General features: G+C 37.4%; 1 protein-coding gene and 1 long non-coding RNA gene across 3 annotated transcripts in view; one reads left to right on the top strand and one right to left on the bottom strand.

Moving 5' to 3' along the window:
* LOC140343731 (uncharacterized) overlaps positions 1 to 20405 on the top strand; it is a 554400-nt gene that overhangs the window by 185414 nt on the left and 348581 nt on the right. The gene's annotated exons all lie outside the window — the stretch shown is intronic.
* Positions 1 to 20405, bottom strand: part of COL27A1 (collagen type XXVII alpha 1 chain) — a 273626-nt gene that overhangs the window by 91065 nt on the left and 162156 nt on the right. For both annotated transcript variants that reach the window (XM_072430586.1, XM_072430585.1), the window contains 4 exons: positions 7188 to 7241; positions 2075 to 2119; positions 1948 to 1992; positions 1815 to 1868 (listed from right to left, as the gene is read on the bottom strand). In XM_072430586.1, coding sequence (XP_072286687.1) covers positions 1815 to 1868; positions 1948 to 1992; positions 2075 to 2119; positions 7188 to 7241 — 198 coding nt within the window. The remainder of the gene's footprint in view (positions 1 to 1814; positions 1869 to 1947; positions 1993 to 2074; positions 2120 to 7187; positions 7242 to 20405) is intronic.

The following is a 20405-nucleotide window of genomic DNA, read 5'->3' as shown; positions in this document are numbered from 1 at the left end:
TTATCTAAGGAACTTTTAAATCCAGCCATTGTAATAATGTAACTGGATAAAGGAAACCCTTACAATAGCTCTCCCAAATGGTATGAACCACAGACCTCAACACCTTGCAATGCGAAGCAAAATGGATTGTAATGTTACAAGCTACCCAACCAACCAACGTTTCTTATAAGACATTACACTTAAAAATAATGCTGGATGGACATCATATCCAAACAACATTTTTACATTAACAACCATGCAGGATATCAAACCTTCCTATAAATTCCCTTAAATCCATAAAAATGCTCATTGGGAGTTATTACCCACCATGACCTATAAGAGAAGCAAATAGACACCAATATGAAAACTAGAACCCAAAATTATCAAGCACTTTGAATGATACTCACCACAAGTCATGCAAACCCTCCCCCTCCCCCCCATCAAGCCTCCATCCTGCACACGAGGGAGCAGGGAAGTCCCATTCGTATTTAAGAGTCGTCCATAAGTCAGATGTCCTTAACTCGGGCATTACCTATAATCGTATCATATCTATCTATTTAGACTGTTTAAGTCCAAACAATACCCCTGAGTAAGCCAATATAGGCGAAGCTCGTTGGGTGAAAGCGACTGACATGGTTACCTTTATGACATGTAGTAGTTGATGTATATAAAATATACATCCCAATCCCATGATAACATATTGGGTGTGGCATGCACCTTTTGATTGTATGTAATTATGTATGAAGAACCTTTATGGATACATAATTATAACCTTAGCCATCAAACCCCTTCAATTCTTTCTTTCTTTAACTAGTGTTATTTACATACCCCAAGGGGGGCACCGACCTAATAGTTTTCAAGCACACCACAGAGAGTTAGAGATAATTCCTGAAAAATTATTTAATTTTCAAATCTCATTGGACTCAATTCCTGGTGTGTTAGTTCAATAAGTCCTGTTGGATTGATGAGAGACTGATCTACGTTTAAAAAGACCATGTTGATTCTTATCCTGATACTGTCTGACTGTGGATACTGTCTGACTGTCCCAAAACAAGTATAGGGACTTCTGATTCCCCTGCTGCACACTTGTTTTAGCTAAGTGACTTAAAAGGTACTGAAGCCAAAGAAAAGTTCTTGTGTCTGTTTTAAATATTAGATTATTTCATCATTTGAATAGTGTCCCTGTAATGTTGTGAAAAAAGACTGGCAAACTTGGGGTATACTAGGTAAGATAAATGCAAAAGGACAAGTATGGGGTTGATTATGTGGGATTTCAAAATTTGCAAAGCTATTTATGACTGCTGAAAATGTATGACATTCAGTTGTAAATCAGACATTAATTCCCTGCAGTGCTTGTCTTCACTATGCAGAAGAAGAAAATGCTTGATTATGGTGTCTGTGTCAACAGTGATGCACTTGTCTACCTTTCATACATATTTATTTTAACTTATGGATTACAGGATTCCAAAAAGCAAGTCCCTAACAAGCAATTAGGGTTGCAATCTTAGCTCATGCATACTTGTGATCATTTAAATAGATATCTGAAAACATTTTCTGTTGTATGCTACATGCAATAGTGTATCTGAGTCTCATGTTCTGTGGTGCCTAAAACAGTTCTTGTTATGGCAGATGGGAAAGAAAAATGAAAAAAAAACATTACGAATAATTTATTAGATACATGGTCTGGCAATCCAACCAAATTTTAAGGACTAAATGTTGAGTTTATTTTTTGATATATAAAAACACCCAAGGTAAATTTAACACTAAGATGTGAGTTTTAGGCATGCCTCTCTAAAATGGTTCTAAAATGAAATATTGATATTAATAAAACTTACTGGGTTCCCTGGAATTCCTTTTTCCCCAGTTGAGCCAGAAGGTCCTGGAATTCCCTGAAAAATTCCGCAATTATAAAATGACGAGAGCAGAAAAAAAAAAAAACTTGAAACATAGTATCGTAACTTTACTCACTGGAAATCCACGTGGACCAACAGGTCCCCTTTCTCCGATCTTGCCCTGAATATGAAAAGTGCAAGAATGACATAATTGATCCATCAATTGTCCAAGATAATTGCAGATGTCTAATGTATCCACGTACCTGTTGACCAACCAGCCCTGCTTTACCCTGTATTCCAGATGGTCCCTATAAAAACAAATAACGCAGTAATGAAAAAATCATTCCACCAATTATTAGCACACCTTTAAAACAATAGATTTTTTTTTAAAATTTTCTCTCATTGTTCGTTACAGCCTCATGGTTGAATATCAAAGTGGGAACCAGTCTCATGAGTTATGGTTCCACTACTGTTCAGCTCATTGTTCTGCTTAGAAAGGGGAGCTGAACCCAAATACATGCAGTGCAAGGATTTCCATGCTTTTGCATAATCTGTTTTGCATAATCTTATACTTGTGCTTTTCCATCTACCAGGCAGATAGAATTTTAAAAGGGGAATGTCAGCAAGGGCAGTTTCCATACTTCTGTACTACTTCAATACTCCTAAAAAGGTTTTCCGTTACCGAAATACATGTATTTTTTTCCCCTATTAGACTTTATTCTTAACATTGTCTTCAAAAATAGACCATTTTCAAATAAATTTAGAAATTCATGTCATGGCTGTTTGTTATTGGTGAGTTGTTTACAAGTATGCTATTTGCTACACACATAACTTCAAGTTCAAGTGTAAAAATAATCCAGCATTACATTGCAATGCATAGGGTGAAAACAAAGTATTTTTAATTTAATTCCGTTTCATATTGTGTCCTGCAAATGCAAATACAAATTAGCACTGTACAGTGGGACATAAGGACCACATTAAGGAAGACAATTTCAGATAATAACAAACAGTAATTTATTTTGTTAAGCTAGACAGGTGTTTTCAGACACACCAATGTATTACACTTATCTGGTAGTTCTTTTGTATTGGATCCGATTTGTCTAAACTGCAAGTTGTCATGAGTAAACAAACCTTACAAAGTCTAATATTTAGGCAATAAAATGTTAACTAGAAAATAAACCATAAACAGATTATTTTACTTTGGCATAGTTGCTCTGTGGAAGGAAAACAATATAGCTCCATGGGATAAGGAAAATATCACCCTTGAGGTACATGTTGTGGTGTGGTCAAAAGAAGGCAAAAGCCAAACTTATATAATGTGCCAATTACAGCGCAGCAAAGTTCTAGCTTACCCGGTAGTGGTGTATTTCCAATGCCCTCCATACTGTGTCACAGCCTCCTAGGTTCACCAATGATGTTCCAACATCTTTTTAATGCCTCTATAAAATGTTTTAGCCTACAACTGGCAACCATAGTGCTTTACAATGCCTCTAAAATATGTCCAGTTTTCCAGTTTTACCACAGTGTGACCTAAATGTTGTGAGGTCTTTCTGTAATGTGTATCTTAATTTGTTGTGTTCAACTACTGACAGAGAGAACTACAATGCAACAGAGATTGGGGGACCACATTGACTGCTGACAGATTGGGAAGAGGGGATGCAGTGTGACTAAGATACGTGACTGCTGTAATTCCAACTTTACAAATTTGCAAACCCACTTTGTAAATTCTACATATGTCCAATTATGACATGCAATGGACAAGTAGGCTATTTTACTTTCAACTGAGGGATTTTCTGTGGCTCTTGGACTACTAAAATCTGTTTGGCTGCTGTAAGTAAAAGATCATCATTGCCTTTAGTACCTTTCTGTAACTGCATATAGTACAAAACTCAAGCTCCTATAGTGATCTCAGTAATTATGGAGGGAGGAATGTGAAGTTGGCCAGAGGCACATAAATCATTGATGCAGTTAAATAAAGCAGTCAGTGTTTGTGTTCTGAAGGTCAGGGGTAGGGGTTTATAATGGATACACTAAATGTCCCCAGCATTGCTTAGTCTGCCAGAAGGCATCACACAGACTGTCTGCGGTTGGCTTAACAAGTCAATGACAAAGAAAACATCTCTGTGGGAACAGGAAGAGGGTAATACTCTTCTAACTCTTTATAGGCAACCCCTTTCCAAAATTAGGTACCCAGAGGATCTGCTCTGCCACAGATGATTCCCTAGCACTCCCCCCTGATGAGAGTGTCAAAGTTTAGCAATGCACTTGGTAAATCTTTCTTAGTACACTGTGCACTGGAGACAACTTCTGGAATGATAACTGTCAAAGATGAGATAAAACATAATTTTAGGGGTAAATTCAACCCACTTCAAGGAATGTCTTTAGGACAGGTCAAATGTTTAATATCCTTAAATGTTGGGGGGGGGGGGGGGGGGGTGACTTAGGAACCCTAAGGGATCTATTTTTAATGGAGAGTGAATAAAACTGATATTATCCCTGTCGTGATAAACCATGTCAGCCACCCCTTTTGGGTTTTTATTGGATATAAATTTATATTGTAAATTCAAGCTTGAGTGTGGCCCCCTTATGTGCAAAATAAAGAACAGTCCTACCTGCCAGGTATACATACCCAGCAGTGACCAAATTCTTCTCCAATCTATTGAAAAGTAAAAAAAAAAAAAAAAAGTAGCAAGTCCCCTGATCCTTTTGATGGTGGTGGGGGTTGTAGATATAGGTGACACAAGTCCTCTGAAGGGTATGTTATCAGCAGCTGCAAACAGACATGTGGGGCATGGGAACCCCCCCCCACCCCACCCCAAACAACATGACTCCCAGGCATTCAAGTCCAGCTGTTCCAACGTCTGAGGGAAAAGAGATTTATTATAAAACTATTATTAAAACATTATCAGGACTTAAACTCCTAATGGATTTTTCTTATTGCATAGAGTGAGTGAGTGTAAAGCTGCGTACACACATGCAATTTTTGTCGTTGGAAAGGATCTTTCACGATCCTTTCCGCCGATCTGATCCGCCAGGACGGATCCACGGACGATGAACGATGCCGACTGTACACACGCCAGATTCTCCCCTGATATATGGCTGATGCCGATTATCGGGCGAGAAAAATCTGACGTGTGTACGTAGCTAAAATTCTTGATGATGACAGACTGCAATAATTGAGGAACAACAATTGTGCAGAACACATATTCACAAGACAAGTCCCATGCTCTGTCAGCTGTAACAACACAGCAGAATACCGAGATATGAACACTCCCGGAAGGAATGGTTGGATTCTGATGAGTGAATAAAGCTTAAAAACTTTATTTTGAATATTTGAGACAGCAGATAGCAGCAACCGGACAGAAGAAATTCCAAGCTTTTACCCATCCATATATTTTATATCCATAGGAAAATAATAATAAAAAAGGCACAAAACAGAGTTGACTCTTATCCAATCACAGCAGAGAACCCTATAACACAATGGAGGATACAGACCATGGCCTGACGTTTGTGTTTGAACCAATAAATAGAGGATGCTCTGTGTAAAGCAGAGTAGAGTAAAATTTACTCTCTATAATAAACCTCCTCCCTAATCTAATGTTTGACTGGTATGTTTGATCTTTTCTATCAAATCTGATTGAATGTTCTACTGTATAGTATATGATACTGTTACAGGTGCACTTTCTGAACTACCACCTACCTACCTGGACTTACCAATAGCTACACATTCAATCTGCATACATAGAGGAAACATGAATATAAACTGGTGCAACATCATCATTAGGAGTCTTTAACCCATGCTTAGGATATATAAACAGAAAGCAACTGGGAAAAGAAAGCAGTATTCACTTTAGGGAACCAGATGGAAATTATAACAAAAAATATATATACAATAACCAAAGTGGAAATTCTCTCAATAATTCTTCTTCCTATTACTATTACACAGTATTTATATAGCGCATCATATTACGCAGCGCTGTACAAAGTCCATAGTTGTGACACTAACTGTCCCTCAAAGGGGCTCACAATCTAATGTCCCTACCTCAGTCATATGTCATTAATGTAGTCCAAGGTCAATTTTTCGGAGGAGCCAATTAACCTAACTGCATGTTTTTGGAATGTGGGAGGAATTTGTTACATAGCCAATAATTCTGGGCAGTCTACCATTCTGTGAGCTTGTAGGTGACATGCTACAGGCTTTCTAATGTGAAATACTCCATATGGTACAAAATACTGAATCCTCTCTACATCCTCTGTACTCTATGAATCCATAATGGCCATCATCTTGCACCTATATCTGGCTCACTATCTTTCCCAGCATACAGTCCAAATGCAGTTACTCAGGAGATTTATCCTTGCTGGGACAGCTGCATAGGCTGCTGGTTGTCCAAAGAGAAGTTGTATATACAGTGGAGTTTATCATGTCATTATATTAGGAAGACATTTTCACTCTTTTAGAAACTGTCTATTACAATATCTATAGAACAAAAATGGAAAACAAAAATGTTTTAGGTGCTCTGACTTCCATCAAACACATAAAAATGTGTGACTCCCACTCACAAGGTCTGATGTGAATGGGGTTGATGGCTGGGAAGATTGTACGAACCCTATACCATGATATGGATTAAGTCTGGGTTTTATAAATAAAACATAACTGTACATGTACATATTTTTTTTCCATGTACATAATGAAAAAAATACATTCTCTGGAACTTGTGTATCAATCCACTAATAAACTCTTTAAATGCTACAAAGTAAAAGGTCTTCCAATAATCCAAGATCTTAATATAATATCTTTATGAATTCCAATATCAGCATCAGCACATGTGTGCATTGTGTACATGTGCATAACTATAGCTGCCAAAGTTATGTTTATCATGGTGCATTACATGAGTTGACAGCTTGGTCCCATAAATGGAAACACTTTTACACACTACTTTTTTTTCTAGGGCCACTGAAACAAACATTCAGTTTTATTTCTACTGGCAGGCAGCTAGATTTGTGTGAACAGGTCCTTGTTCTAAAAGGAAAAGAGTGGTGCAAGTACTTACATTAACTATGAGAGGCATCTCTGTCCATAACGGGAATCCTCAATTACAGTTTTACCAGCATGTGATGAAATTGCTAACAGACAGGTTACTGTACACGCTGGGAGTTCTAGTTCAATTACACTAATGTTCTCATTGAAATGAGGAGCGGTTTGTAAAAAGCCTGAAATAAAAAATCATGGCACAGGCAACAGGCTGATGCAGGGGATGTAAGGGTTAACCACATAAAGTGAAAAGAAAATTGGGAACAACAAGTTTTAAAATCTTAAATCTGTTGCTAGCTATGGTAATTCAGAAGAAAGAAGCTAGCACTTTGAATGGCACTTACCTTGGTACCTGGAAGCCCAGGTCCTCCCGTTGGTCCATCAGGGCCTCTGGCACCCTGAAAGAGAGAGGTTAGTTGCAATATAAAAAATGAGCAGCAGGTGTCTCCTGTGTGCTGTTTAATACTGCAGTCACAGAGGGCCCAAGTCAAAAGCCCCCTTGTCCTGCTATCCTCCCACTTGTAGCCCCGTTGATTAACCTGCCTCCCCCTTCCTTTCCCCTCAGCCAGCTTGGAGAGGGGTGAAAAAAAGAGCTTTCAGGAAAACAAACAGCTGTGTCCTTTTACTCTCATCCTGAAGCAGGCCCCTGATCACTGCCAGCCCCTGATTCCCACTAACCAAGGCTTGTGCTTTATTTCTCCCAGATCAGCATCATACATATCCTGGAGCTGAAATGAGTCAGAAATAACCATGAATTATTGGCAGAGGGGTCACTGAGTTAGCTAAGGTAATAGAAATTCAGGTTTATAATCAGAGGTGCTTGATGTGTCTCTTTATCTACAGGTGACCAGTAAGATCAAGTCCTATAGAAATCTTAAGGTGTGCAAAGAAAAGGGTCTGTAGTGCCCAAAGCAATCACATTTCAGAGGGCTTTAGCTTAGCAAAGGTATGTTGGAATATGACATTACTACAGGTGATAATGAAACGTTCCTTTTTTTTCAATTTATCAATGAAATATGTGTCAGGAAAAAGACATATTGCAGGATCTCAGGTTGATAGAGGAAAAAATAGAACACCTATACTGCTGGAAGAAAAAAGCCAAAAAACATTATATTTACAATGAAACAAAACAAAATCCAGAATCTGCTGCTGTAACATTTGCTAAACATTGTCCCAATAAGCCCTAAACCACACTATATGTCCTAATCACAGGTCTGCCAGAGAAGTATGGGTTAAATATAAGAGTAATAATGATTTTCCATAAACAAAAAAATCCTGCTTTTGCTTCTGATTTTGTTCAGTTAGTCTAATGATCTAGACACCCCAGTAAGACAACACAGCTAGATCCAAACAAGCAGTGCTGCCTGGACCACAAAGACACCCTGAAGGGGAGTTATCGGTCCGCTCTATAGTTTGGTAAGCATTCTCTCGCAGTGTTAGACAGAACTAAAACAGCACTGAACTAAAGCCTCCAAGCAAACAGTTCAAACATTCACAGCTGAAATAGTCATATGTAAAATATCTTTTCTGCCAAAGGATTTGTAATTCTGCCATGCCACCTTTGCAATTCACATTTTTGCCAGACTGTCCCCTTCCCACTATTTCTGGTGGGCCTCAGGTCTCCAGTCTGACCCTGCTTATGCTGGATAGATGTAGCCTTATGCTTGATGGAATACATGGGGTAACACAAAGTGTTCATTGCCCTACAGTGACCTTTGTAAACCAAAGCAGGTCACTAAGTCCATATTCAAAGTATTTTGTGAATTAAAGAAATCACTGTGACAAGGAAATAAAGGGCCAAGTATGGGCCCTCTCCCCTCTTACTACAAGAAACTTGGAAATTCCTTCCAAAATTTCCTCTTGGCTTTGAACCATTTGTAACCCCTCCATGATGTTTCCACTTCTTAATGACATAGCTGGCTGTTTAGGTGGAAGGCATATGTAAACCCTGCAGATAATGATTGTAGATTTGATTGTATTCCCATTGAAGTAGTTAAAGTCATTCATTACGCAGATGAAAAACGTTAAGATGGTCGGAACAAAAACCTCCACAAAGTAATTAATAACACAGGCGGAAATGTAACAGCTCTACAATGCCTGGAGGGAATCTATCATAATAGGTTGCAGGTTCTTCTGATAAATGTTACACTGCACAACACAAACAGAAAAAGGAGACATGGAAACGCTGCATCCACATTGTACATTATTACCCTAATAGATCCTGTCCTGGCTACACAGTAATGTTTTGTACACAAAGGCACATTTCCACTGCCAATGGCAAATATTTTTTTGTTTCTCAAATAGATGTGAACTGATTGGACATATTATCAATTACCATTTGAAAGAACAGAAGTCAAACTTTATTTGTCAGAAGAGAAGAATCACATACACGTGTAATGCTCTTGAATGTCCAACCAATTGGGAAAGAGATCAGACTAGTTGTAAAATTGCACACAGGTCGCAGCAATTCTGCACAAAGTCCTAAGCCTGATCTATAAAGTGGGGAAGGGAAAAGGTCTCTAGCAAGTAAAATGTGTTTGGATAGTAACATACAGGGAGACATTCCTTTGTGAACCAAGGGATAAGAGCTAGGAATCTGTTAGTTATTATTTTGTAGGTTAATAGTCAATGAAGACTTGCTGCCATTGTTATCTGAGAATGACTGCAGTGTAAATTATAAACATTTTACTTTGGCTCCTTCATATGCAAAAACATTAGGTCTGCACAAAAAAAGAAGTTTTTCCAGCTTTCATAATTGAGCATCTCTTGCTAACAAAAGCATTTGAAAATACACAGTAACAAATCATATGTACAAATTACAAACTGTAGCTATACATGCCTCCTCTAGGGCTTAAAGGTCCATTTACAAAGGCCAGCTGTGCCAGGACCCGATCTGTGGTCATGTAGATTTAGGCACTACACACCTTTTAGGCAAATGAGAAGGTCAAGACATTATTCATGATGCCTCAACAATGCTCTAGATATGTAATATCCAAGTGGATATCAAGAACCTCCTGTCTCATCCTAATCTAAATTACATACAAAATGATAATCTCAAATGAGGCAGTATGGGGGAGGGTTCAACACTGCAGAATTTTCACTGCCCCTTGGATAAAGTAAGTATACCTCCTATACCTCTGCCTTTTGACCTGTTACCATTGTCGAATGTTCAAAAAATGAACATAAATTCCCCCCAATGAGACACAAATAGCTACTAAAACTCAAAAGAAGTTCTAACTTATTCCCACTCTAGCCAAAGTTAAAAAAATATACATATTTATACTTTAAAGGAGGCTAAAAAAATGAGAAGACCATCACCCACTATTCCACCTATAACAAGACCATTATCCTAGGACTGGAAGACCATCATGCCTATAGACAACCAGAAGAAGCAGCCAATTGGCTTTCGGCACACAAATCTTTTCTGGTCTCATAGAATTAGGATGGTACAAGGAGTACATATATATACACATGTAGAGCTAGCCATGAAACCTTTTAGACATCCCTGCTCTGTGGACAGGTCTTCAAACTGCCTATGAATAACTGAACTACATAAATACTGCACTTATTTGAGATTTATTTACCATATAGTATGTCAGGCATGCCTATCTACCCTTCCAGAATTGCTCCTGTGATCCCTCAAACAGAACAGTATGTTTAATAAAAAGGCTGCCTGAAAGTCCAAGATAAAAGCTGTGATTCATTTGCAAGGTCACACAATTTAAAGTGCATTTTTACAGGGCAACTTATTGTCTCTCAACCTTTAATATTTAGGGCTGTTACTGCATACAGATGGGCCAGTAAAAAAATTCTGTCTTCTAACAACGAGATGCATGACAAGGAAAGGGTCATGGACATTATTCCACACAAGGTTTAGTTTTTTCTTCAGGAAATGAGCCTGTATATTCTATTTGGAAAGCATGAGCCGTCAGCATTTATAAGGGGAGAGGATTTACACTTACATGAAGCCTATGGATACAGTTTGATAATGTAGAATTTACACCTCTTCTCATCCTTTCCTATACTGTGACTGCCAAAAGCAATTACAACCTAACTGGCAACCACTCTTCCCGCCATGTTGAATGATCCATTGCAGATATTTATTGGACAACAAGTTTCTGAACACATGAACACAGGACATTCTACAGAAATCAGATACTTACTAGGCATAATCATGCCCCAATTCTTACTCTGTACAAATAGGATACCTTATCCTTTATGGAAATACCATCAATTAATCTTATTTCTTTCTAAAAAGGCAAAAAATAATACAGATCCCAAGATAAAGTGACCACTTGATAAAAGCATATCCTACTATACTACTTCTGCAGAGAACTGTTGCTTTGAGGTTACTTTGGCTTGTCATGCCTAGGCATTTGGTTGTATGATTTCATCTGAATGAAATGACTAATTAATAATATAAAACTGTATTTATTTAGCACCAACATAAGAAATGCAAACAATGACACACGAGGAGGAGAAGACCCTGCTCAGAAAAGCTTATGAGACCTGAGCAAAAATTTGTGTGAATGGGCACATAAATTCAGATTATCCTTTGCAGCAGAGGGCACATGACCAATGCCTCAAGACTTGTTCATATGAATGGAAAGCTAAATTCCAACCTGTTTCTTTAGAAGAAAACATATGTCTAGCAACTGAGCAAGTATTCCTATGAATAGGCACTTTAATTTGGAATTCCTTCTTGAACAAAGATCACATAATACTTGAGCATTGATTTAAATCACACATACATTTCAGTCTCTCTTTTTAGCTTTAATTAATGTGAATAAAAGTTAATTATAACCTTACAAAGAGGCATAACTGTAAAATGTGGTAATTTTTCACCGCATTTGTAACTAATATTTCAGAAGGCACATGTGGGTGGCTAACACTGGCTTTATTCCTCATCTGCAGGGCACCTATTATGCAACAGACTCAAGTCATCAAAGGCTAAGTGGAGGCGCAGGTGTTGGCAGGTAAAAAAGACATTTCAAATTTTGAAAAACCTTTTACAACTCAGAGTATGAAGTGCTGACTTTTTTATAAATTTCACTTGCTGCATGCTTGTTTCTGGTCAAAAAAATGAGAAAGCACATAAAGCCAAAAAAAACACCTAGTATTGTAAGGATGCCAGAATCCTGGCCACAACCCACAGCGTTGGAGGAAGTGAAGACTGCCAGTTACCAGGGAAGCGAAGAATACAGTAAACGTGCTTTTTAAAGCTCACCTAGGTAAAAAGAAGCATTTAACCCTTGCAGTCAGAGCAGGGTCTTATTGCAGAGGTAGTTTTGAAATGTGGCAGTCTGGCCAGGAAGCAGCCTTGGAAATCTGTATTTTTAAAGGTCCCTAATAGGTTTTTGCCACAGTTGCCACTGTATTTGATAAGGCTGCCCTGACAAAGGAAGAATTCTTCAGCCATGGAGGCTGCAAAGCAGTTGCGGGATGAGGCTTATGAGAAGGTGAGACAAGAAGCTTCAAGTTAGGAGCCTGTCTGCTTTGCCCAGCCTCACACCACACCCATTCATCACTGGCCCTTTTGTGCACACTAAAAAGTCATCTTTGAAGACCCAGCAAAAACAAACACAGCACAGAAGTGTTTTCTGATGGAAACATCTCATATCAGGACCAAGGAAGTGCAAGAAACTCTGCCATTCCACACAAGATCGCCTTTGTCAGAGGCAGCAGTGGTAAAGGGCTGATTTAGATGATAGAATTCTTTTCACAATATACAGTCCCATTTTCTGGAAGAGGGAGGTTCTTCTTCCTGGCAGCTGGTGGAAATTTTTTCTTTACAAGGCATTCACAAGAAGCAATAAATTTAGGGTTTACCTCGAATTTTTTGCTCAAGTTAAATGAGAATTTAGAAAATTATACTTTGTTCTTATGTAAAGGACCAAAAAAAGCATGAATGTAATAGAAAAAGAGATACTATATAAAAAAATAAGGACCTCTTGGTGTCGCTGTTGCAAAAGCATACTGAGTACAAAGCTCTGCTTCCAAAAGGTTAGTGATTCCCAGTGGTAAAAGAAATGTACCTGGACAATTTGTGTTAAGCTGCGTACACACTTGCAATTTTTGTCGTTGGAAAGGATCTTTCACGATCCTTTCCAACGACAAGGGAGTGTACGATGCATGAACGGTGCTGTACATACAGCACCGTTCATGCTCTATGGAGAGGGGAGGGGGAGAGCGACGGAGCGGCACCCTGCTGCGCGCTCTCCCCTTCCCTTTCATTAGGATCGGCTGTCGTCCATCGTCCGTGGATCCGGCAGGTCGGTCGTCCGGACGATGGACGACACCGACTGTACACACGGCAGATTTTCGCCCGATAATTGGCCGATGCCGATTATCGGGCGATAAAAATCTGATGTGTGTACGTATCTTTAAACTATGGCAAACAGTCAAAAACACAGTTTAAATACAAATATTTGTACTGTATATCAGCTAAAGTATTTGAAGTTCTGCGATTCCATTTTACCTCACTCTACCTATTGAGAGAAGCTAAAGACCGATAGAAGAATTGTATCTGTGACCCTGCTCTTTCCACTTATAAGCACACAATAGATTTCTGCCCAAAACAAACAGTGGGGTCCAGCTTTTCTTGGGTGAAAATCCAGCACGTGTACTGCAGCCAATCATCTGGTGTGTGTATGTAGCTTTAGTACACGAGACAACGTTTTGTTGACTTAAACTATCAAATCATGTGCTAAAAACTATTTGGGGATTTTTTGCACAGTAAAATATTTTAAATATTCACTATATTTACTAAACCAAAAGAGATACCCCCTGCAAGGTGATACCTTGTTAAGGGAACAACCTAAATTATTTTAATAAATCAGCCTCATTGGTTTTACCATTGGTTCCATTCATCTTCTGTGTCTTAAACGGTCTCACAAAAATGAAGCCTTACCACTAAAAACAAAATATAATAATTGAAATTTGTTGCTTTTTAACCCCTTGTTAATCTAATCATACCTTTTAGTTTCTACACTCATTCTCCACTTAGCTATCATCATTGTAATGGTTTCTACGATGCACATTTAATTTTAAATTATAATAATTACCATTTAAACTTTTTTATGTTTTAATTCATTTCATCAACTAACTTTATGGTTGCACTTAAAAAATGAACAAAGGTAAACACTTGTAAATAAACTTTGCCAAGATTTGTGGAAGAATCATTATTTAATGGTATTATAATTGGGGTAACTTATAGGTCTCTATCTATAAAGCAGTGAATATGAAATTCCCTGACGCAGAATCTTCCAGGTCCATGTGTTTCATTGAAACTTCTTCTCTCCACTAGGGGATGTTTCAGGAAATATCAAATTCCTTGCTTTATAAATAGACCTCATAGCACAAAATGTAGCAAGTGCTTCACGCTATACACCAAAGCAACAAAGGTAAGGTTATTAGCAATGTCAGACAAAATAACACTTCACAGGTTTTCTGCTTGGCGATAAGTGGGTTCAGAGATGCTGTTAGTGACTGATCCTCCAATAGAGCCACCTGTAGCTATATTTACACAGCCCCATATTTGAACTACTAGAGAAGTATTGCTGGAACACTGAGATCCAGAGCCTTAGATAATACTTAAAAATGACATCCTAAACACAGGTGCTTTACCTCCTAATACCTGTAGAAATTTTACACTCGTCAGGCCAAGTCTCAGACAGCGAGCAGGTCACATGCGCCCTGGACTTGAAAGGATAGGGGGACCTCAAGAACTTTACCAGGAACTGAGACTTCAGCAACCAGCCAGTGGATATCAGGGAATTAAAGACTCACTGTGATCTGTCAACACCACTTAAGCCTCTCCTTTTTGCTGGATATAATATGTTAGCAAGTGGGGCTGATATCCATGCAAAGCTTCAGTTTCAGTCTAAAATATGCAGCTGACACTTATAATGGAAGGTATTTATGACAAGTGGTACATACATAGCTGCAACCTGCAGCAACAAGGTAGTAAAAGCCTAAAAGCTATTAAAGATTACTGTTAGTATTATGGGCATATTTGTAAAGTAATGTATAAATTTAAAGCAGCAATGTATTTCCTAAAACCTAAAATGCAACATTATAAAAATACTTTTGTTCTGTTATACATGAGTTAGTATTTTTTTTATACTAATACTATAACTGCCAAAATATATTTTTATATTGGATTCTCACAATACTCTGCAAAGCCAGCATCAGTTCAAAAGAAAGAGGTTATAGAACATGTCAAAAAGCTTGGATGTATTGCCCAGTTCTGTCAATCTAACATATATCTAACATAAGCTCAAAATGAGACCATAAGGGGATAAGACAGAAAAAGAGTAATTTTCAACAATGTAATGTGTTGACATTTTTTTAATAAATAAAATTTTGTTTCTGCTTGTTTTGATATATATATTTAAAGCAATGAATGTTTCATGGATGTTTAGAAGAGAAAGGTTTAAAACAAAGGTTTAGAAAAGAAAAGGGTATATGTGGGCAATGTTAGAACTGGTACCAAAGCAGCCATGTTCCTCGTCTGGCCTTTTCTTTAGTCATAGACCTTGAACATTTTTGTAGCACATAAATTAAGAACTCTATGTCAGAAATATATATGTTGGGAGATAGGATTTGGTGAAAATGTGGGACCAAGAAGAATGGAATGAGATAGCTTGGCTCTTTATAGTCTCCATGGATGCCTCATAATTGAATTAAACTTTAAAACTTTACTCAGATGGTACTTAGTCCCTGATCAAATCTCTTGGTACAACGCTTCCTCTTCCCCTCTCCATTTTCAGGGCTGCACAAGGAGAGGGATGATGGAACACATTTGTTTGTCCTGTTGGTCTTTTCTTTCTTATACATATTTTTTCCCTCTTCCTCCCCAGTTTGTTTCAATGATTAGCATTATTCCTTACATATTACTTGCTCATTCATTAAGTTTTGCTAATAATTACTGAATCCTGATGTATTGTTTACATAAAGATGTTGATCTGTTTTTAATCATTTTTTTGTATTATGGCTCATGTAAGGGGTGTCCCTTTTGTTGTACTTTGGTATGATCTTTATTTTGTTTTGATCTTTTTCGTTTTCAATGTGATTTTTGTAATGTTGTATATTTATAGCTACCTTTAATTAACCACCCGACCTTGGTTCAGGGTAAAAAAAATAGCAAATATCGGTAAACCCGAACTTTGTCGGGTGGTTAAATGCATTAACTTACCTGGTCCCCGCTGTAATGATCTGTTCTGTTCCAGCGTCGATCTCAAAAAAAAAATACTCACGTTCTCCCCACAGCTCCTCTGGACACGTCTGTCCTCTTCTGTCTTCTCCCGGTGAGTTTCCTGGTGATGACGCTGCATGCGTCGGTGCGGGCGGGAGGCGGGGTGGGAAATTCAAATCGCTTTGCATGAACTCAATACAAAAAAGCTGTATTTGAGTCCAATACAAAGAAATCCTTATATAATATATATATATATATATATAATCCTTGCAGTCAATATATATACACTATTTTTTTTTAAAGATTTTTTTTTAAAGATTTTTTTTTATGTTTTATAAAAAAAAAATTTATTATTAAATTTATAAAATTTTGGACATATTTCGGTGAGTTATGCGGTAATTCGGCGAATTATAAGTAATTTTTGAGTAATTCGGTGAATTATAGCCTACAATCTAAAATAAATTTCCATGCAAAAAAATTAACACTTTTTGCATGGAAGTACGGAAGTTCGGAAAGAATTAAAATGCCCAGCGTTTGCGTACGCGTCCCTCGGCGATTCCTGAAGATGTCCGTGCATGCGTAGTGGGAAATTCAAATATTTTGTATTGGATTCAATACAAAGTCCTGTATCCAATCCAATACAAAATAATACAAAATATATTTATGTGGTTTTGTCTATAGGTATGTGACGTTGGACTGTTGGACACTAGGCAGGTGTTTTAGAAAAATATATTACTATACAGTATACCGAATTATTGCATTTTCACTATTTTTGATTTATTTATTTATTCTTGTTTAAGCTGATTTTTGTGTCTTTTATTTAATTTTAATAAACTTATTTTTTTTTTTTTTTACATGATTGTGTGTTTCAAACATTTTTTATATTCATATTCATGATATCTACTAGAACCCTGTTCGGATATAGTTCTGTAAGTTACAGGTCTACAATTTAAAAAAAAAAAATCATGAAAAACAGTGTACTGCTTTTGGTACAGAAATCTAGACATCAGTGTAACGCCCAGGAGGTTAATGAAATTATTGATATATGTACACATATGTGAGGGTACATATCAAGAGGAACATGCTTTACCCCTACTTCTCTGTCTAGTCAGGTGTCTCCACAGGAAGTTCCAAACAGACACAGGGGGCTGGAGGAGATACACTTTCATCGGTGAAGCTGGGTGATCCAGCAAACCTGGAATAGATTTCTCAAATATTGTTTGCTATTTGTTAGCAAATGTTTTCAGTCCTGGACCAGATCCATTCCAAGTTTGCTGGATCACCCAGCTTCACTGATGAAAGTGTATTCTCTCCAGCTTTGGAGAGCTTTAATAAATCAGGCCCAGGGTGTCTAAAAGGAAACAGCTTTCCTTTGGACTCTGGAAATCTGTGTTTTGCACCATATAAATGTAATGTATATTTGTAAAACAAAGACTGATAACGTATAGAACAAGAAAAATACATAAATAATTTGTCTAATACTAAAACATCTAATATTTGACAAAAAACTTTGGTTTCCTTTTAAAGCTTGCATTATTAGCAGACTAAAAAGTACGATAAAACACCAAAAAACTAGACAGGCCACACACGGTAATGTTTTTTGCTTCTTTGTAAAAATGTTATGCCATACAGTCGGGACATTATTTAGCTGGATACATCAATCCTCTTCATGTAATCATCCAATGAAGACATAGTAAAAAAAAAATTCCATCCAATCATCCAATCAAGGCTTAGTCATATAAAACCATCCAGTCATCTAATCATAGGCTTAGCCATTGAAAGATATCCAATCACAGGCTTAGACACAGAAATCCATCCAATCACAGGCTTAGTTGTATGAACAAGGCAGGATAACAGCACTACGGTATGCCTTTTTGTTGTAATAAATAACACAAATAAATTATTTATTACAAAGCATTTAAAAAGAAACACATACATGGTGTGTGGCCTATCCAATTTATTTGTATTAAAAGAAGTTTTTGTTAGGGCTTACCTACACTTTAATTTGAAAAATGCTTTTTTATATTTACTCTGTATTTAGAGGTATGGAAAGGAGATCTTTAAAATAAAGAAACTATGAGCAATTCTAAAGACCTCTATTTAGCTAATTCTTAAGTTTCTTCAAGGTTTGTGGTGCAATTAAAGGATTACTGGATTTTACACAAGATTCCTCTGCCTCAATAACCCCTGCACACCTATTTGACCCGTTTCCTGACCCTAGGCCAAAGACAGCAATTGGAATTCTTTTAGTGTCTCTCCAAGCCTCCCTTTTCCTAAGTCTGCCAATGATCTGCTTGGAAGAAAGAAAAACTCCAACAGGCAGCAGTAATCCCCAGGCAAAAGATTGGATCACACCTATCCCCATCCAAACATTTATGCTGGAGCAACATTAACTGGAGCTGTTAAAAACCAAAACAGCGTTTCATATCAGCTGCAAAGTCAACGTCATGATGATCGCAGGAGTATCCCAACATTGTGTGGGGATTGCTACTCTCAGCCCCCAATCAGACACAGATGGTCTCCGCTGTCCTTTTCATTAACTGACAGGCCAGAGATGACATTTTAATTGCCTCTGAAAAATAACAAAATCCCACATTAGGTAAATTTGCCAAGTATTGTTTATGGCTGAAGGTTCCTGCTGGAAAGATGCATAAATTTTAAACCACAAGCTTCGGATTTATTATCCAGGAAAATACATCAATGAATCGTAGTAAGATTTGGTGAGTTTACTGCAACATAAAATGGAACTATATGGAAACAAATCCTGGCTTAGAGGGCCACTCCAATTCCAATAAAAATTCATATACATTCAAATACAGGTGCAACACCTAGTTGGTGTAGCATTAGGACCACTTGTAATTCAAAGTCAAAAGGAATTTTTATTTCAGTCTGCAGCAAGCTATATATTTTAGAACTGATAAAAATATTTAAATAAGATTATTTTTAAATGATATTTTTTTTTTCCAATATATACACACACACACCAGTGGCACACATGCCAGTGGGAGTCTCCTTGGGGTTCAAACTTCACTTCCAACATGGCATCACCCAGAAGCTCGAAGTCTATGCAAGGGATACTTTTATAGTTTAAAAAGTATAAAAAATTTGTTAAATGCACCTTTAATATCATGGGCAGTTTGTGGTATAAGTAAATTGTCTTGGAAAAGGGTCTCCTTAAATCAAGTGTAAGACAATAGCCAAACAGTCAGTGGTGACAATCAATCTTTTAAAATCATGCTCAACACCTTGCTTATAACATGAACAAACTGTGCACAGGTTCAACCTCTCCACCTTTGTCCAAACATTCCAGAGAATTTTCCAACATGGCTAAAAATATTGTTTCTTTGTAACACTAATTTGAACATTGAATGATGTTTTTTCTTAGGTGACATGTTCATAATACATGTTACCACAAGGTTACATCAACGCCAAATACTGCTTTTACCAGGAAAAAAATACCAGTTTCTCTGTGGATTTGAAGTAAAAAAGATGGAGCAAATGCCAACAGTATTTGAGCCTATTAACTTTTTCTTGCTGTCCTGCCTTAGAAAAAAGTTTCATGCATACCCCCTAAAGGCACAAACCCATTTATTATTATCCTTTTTGGTTTGGTTATTTGTGATCATTTAATCTTTGGGTACTACTATGTCCCAGAATATTTTACTATCCACTGGCCTTATGTTTTGATGGGACCTTTATACTAGTTTTCCAGAAGCTAGAGGGGTTACAGGTGGTCCTTCATAGTTATACCTATCTGCAAGAAGTTTGAGATGTTGTAGAGCTTTAAAATCTCATCCTTGACTCTGTCCTGTTTTCAGTTTGCCTCCTTATTTTGTGTGGATGGTAAGTGATGGAAACATTTAAATCAATGCCAAGAAGAGGGGCTGTTTTCATGTCCTACATGAACAGTGTCCTCAGGGGGGTTTGAGGTTGTCTGAAGTCTCTGAAGCATGACTGGAAAGTTGTGTGACCTACAGCCAGCACTGTGGCCTGGACACTGTATTCTCAGATGCTGAAGGTGCTGAACAAGTAGCAGGTTGGGTTGCAGGTATAATTGCGAGCACCAGCATGTAAGAATATAGCCTGGATATCAAGATTGTTGCCTGAGCTTCCCTGAAATTCAAATCCAAATGCAGATGGTAAATGTATAGTGCTATGTACCCCCATATAAATCATGGACAATGACATTCATTCTAAAAAAAAGCTATTTTCTCGGATATTATGCTGAAATTTTGGCTGCAATACAAATTGGGCATAAGGACTAACTTTTTCCCAAATTTCCTGACCTACTTACTAATTTCAGGTTAGTAAATCAAAGTATTAAAACAACTGTAAGATATATAAGGAGGAAGGGGATCAGGGAAGC

Source organism: Pyxicephalus adspersus, chromosome Z, assembly GCF_032062135.1.
Source record: "Pyxicephalus adspersus chromosome Z, UCB_Pads_2.0, whole genome shotgun sequence".
NCBI lineage: Eukaryota > Metazoa > Chordata > Amphibia > Anura > Pyxicephalidae > Pyxicephalus > Pyxicephalus adspersus.
Note: the sequence above shows the minus strand (reverse complement) of the source record. Positions and strands in the feature narration are given on the sequence as shown.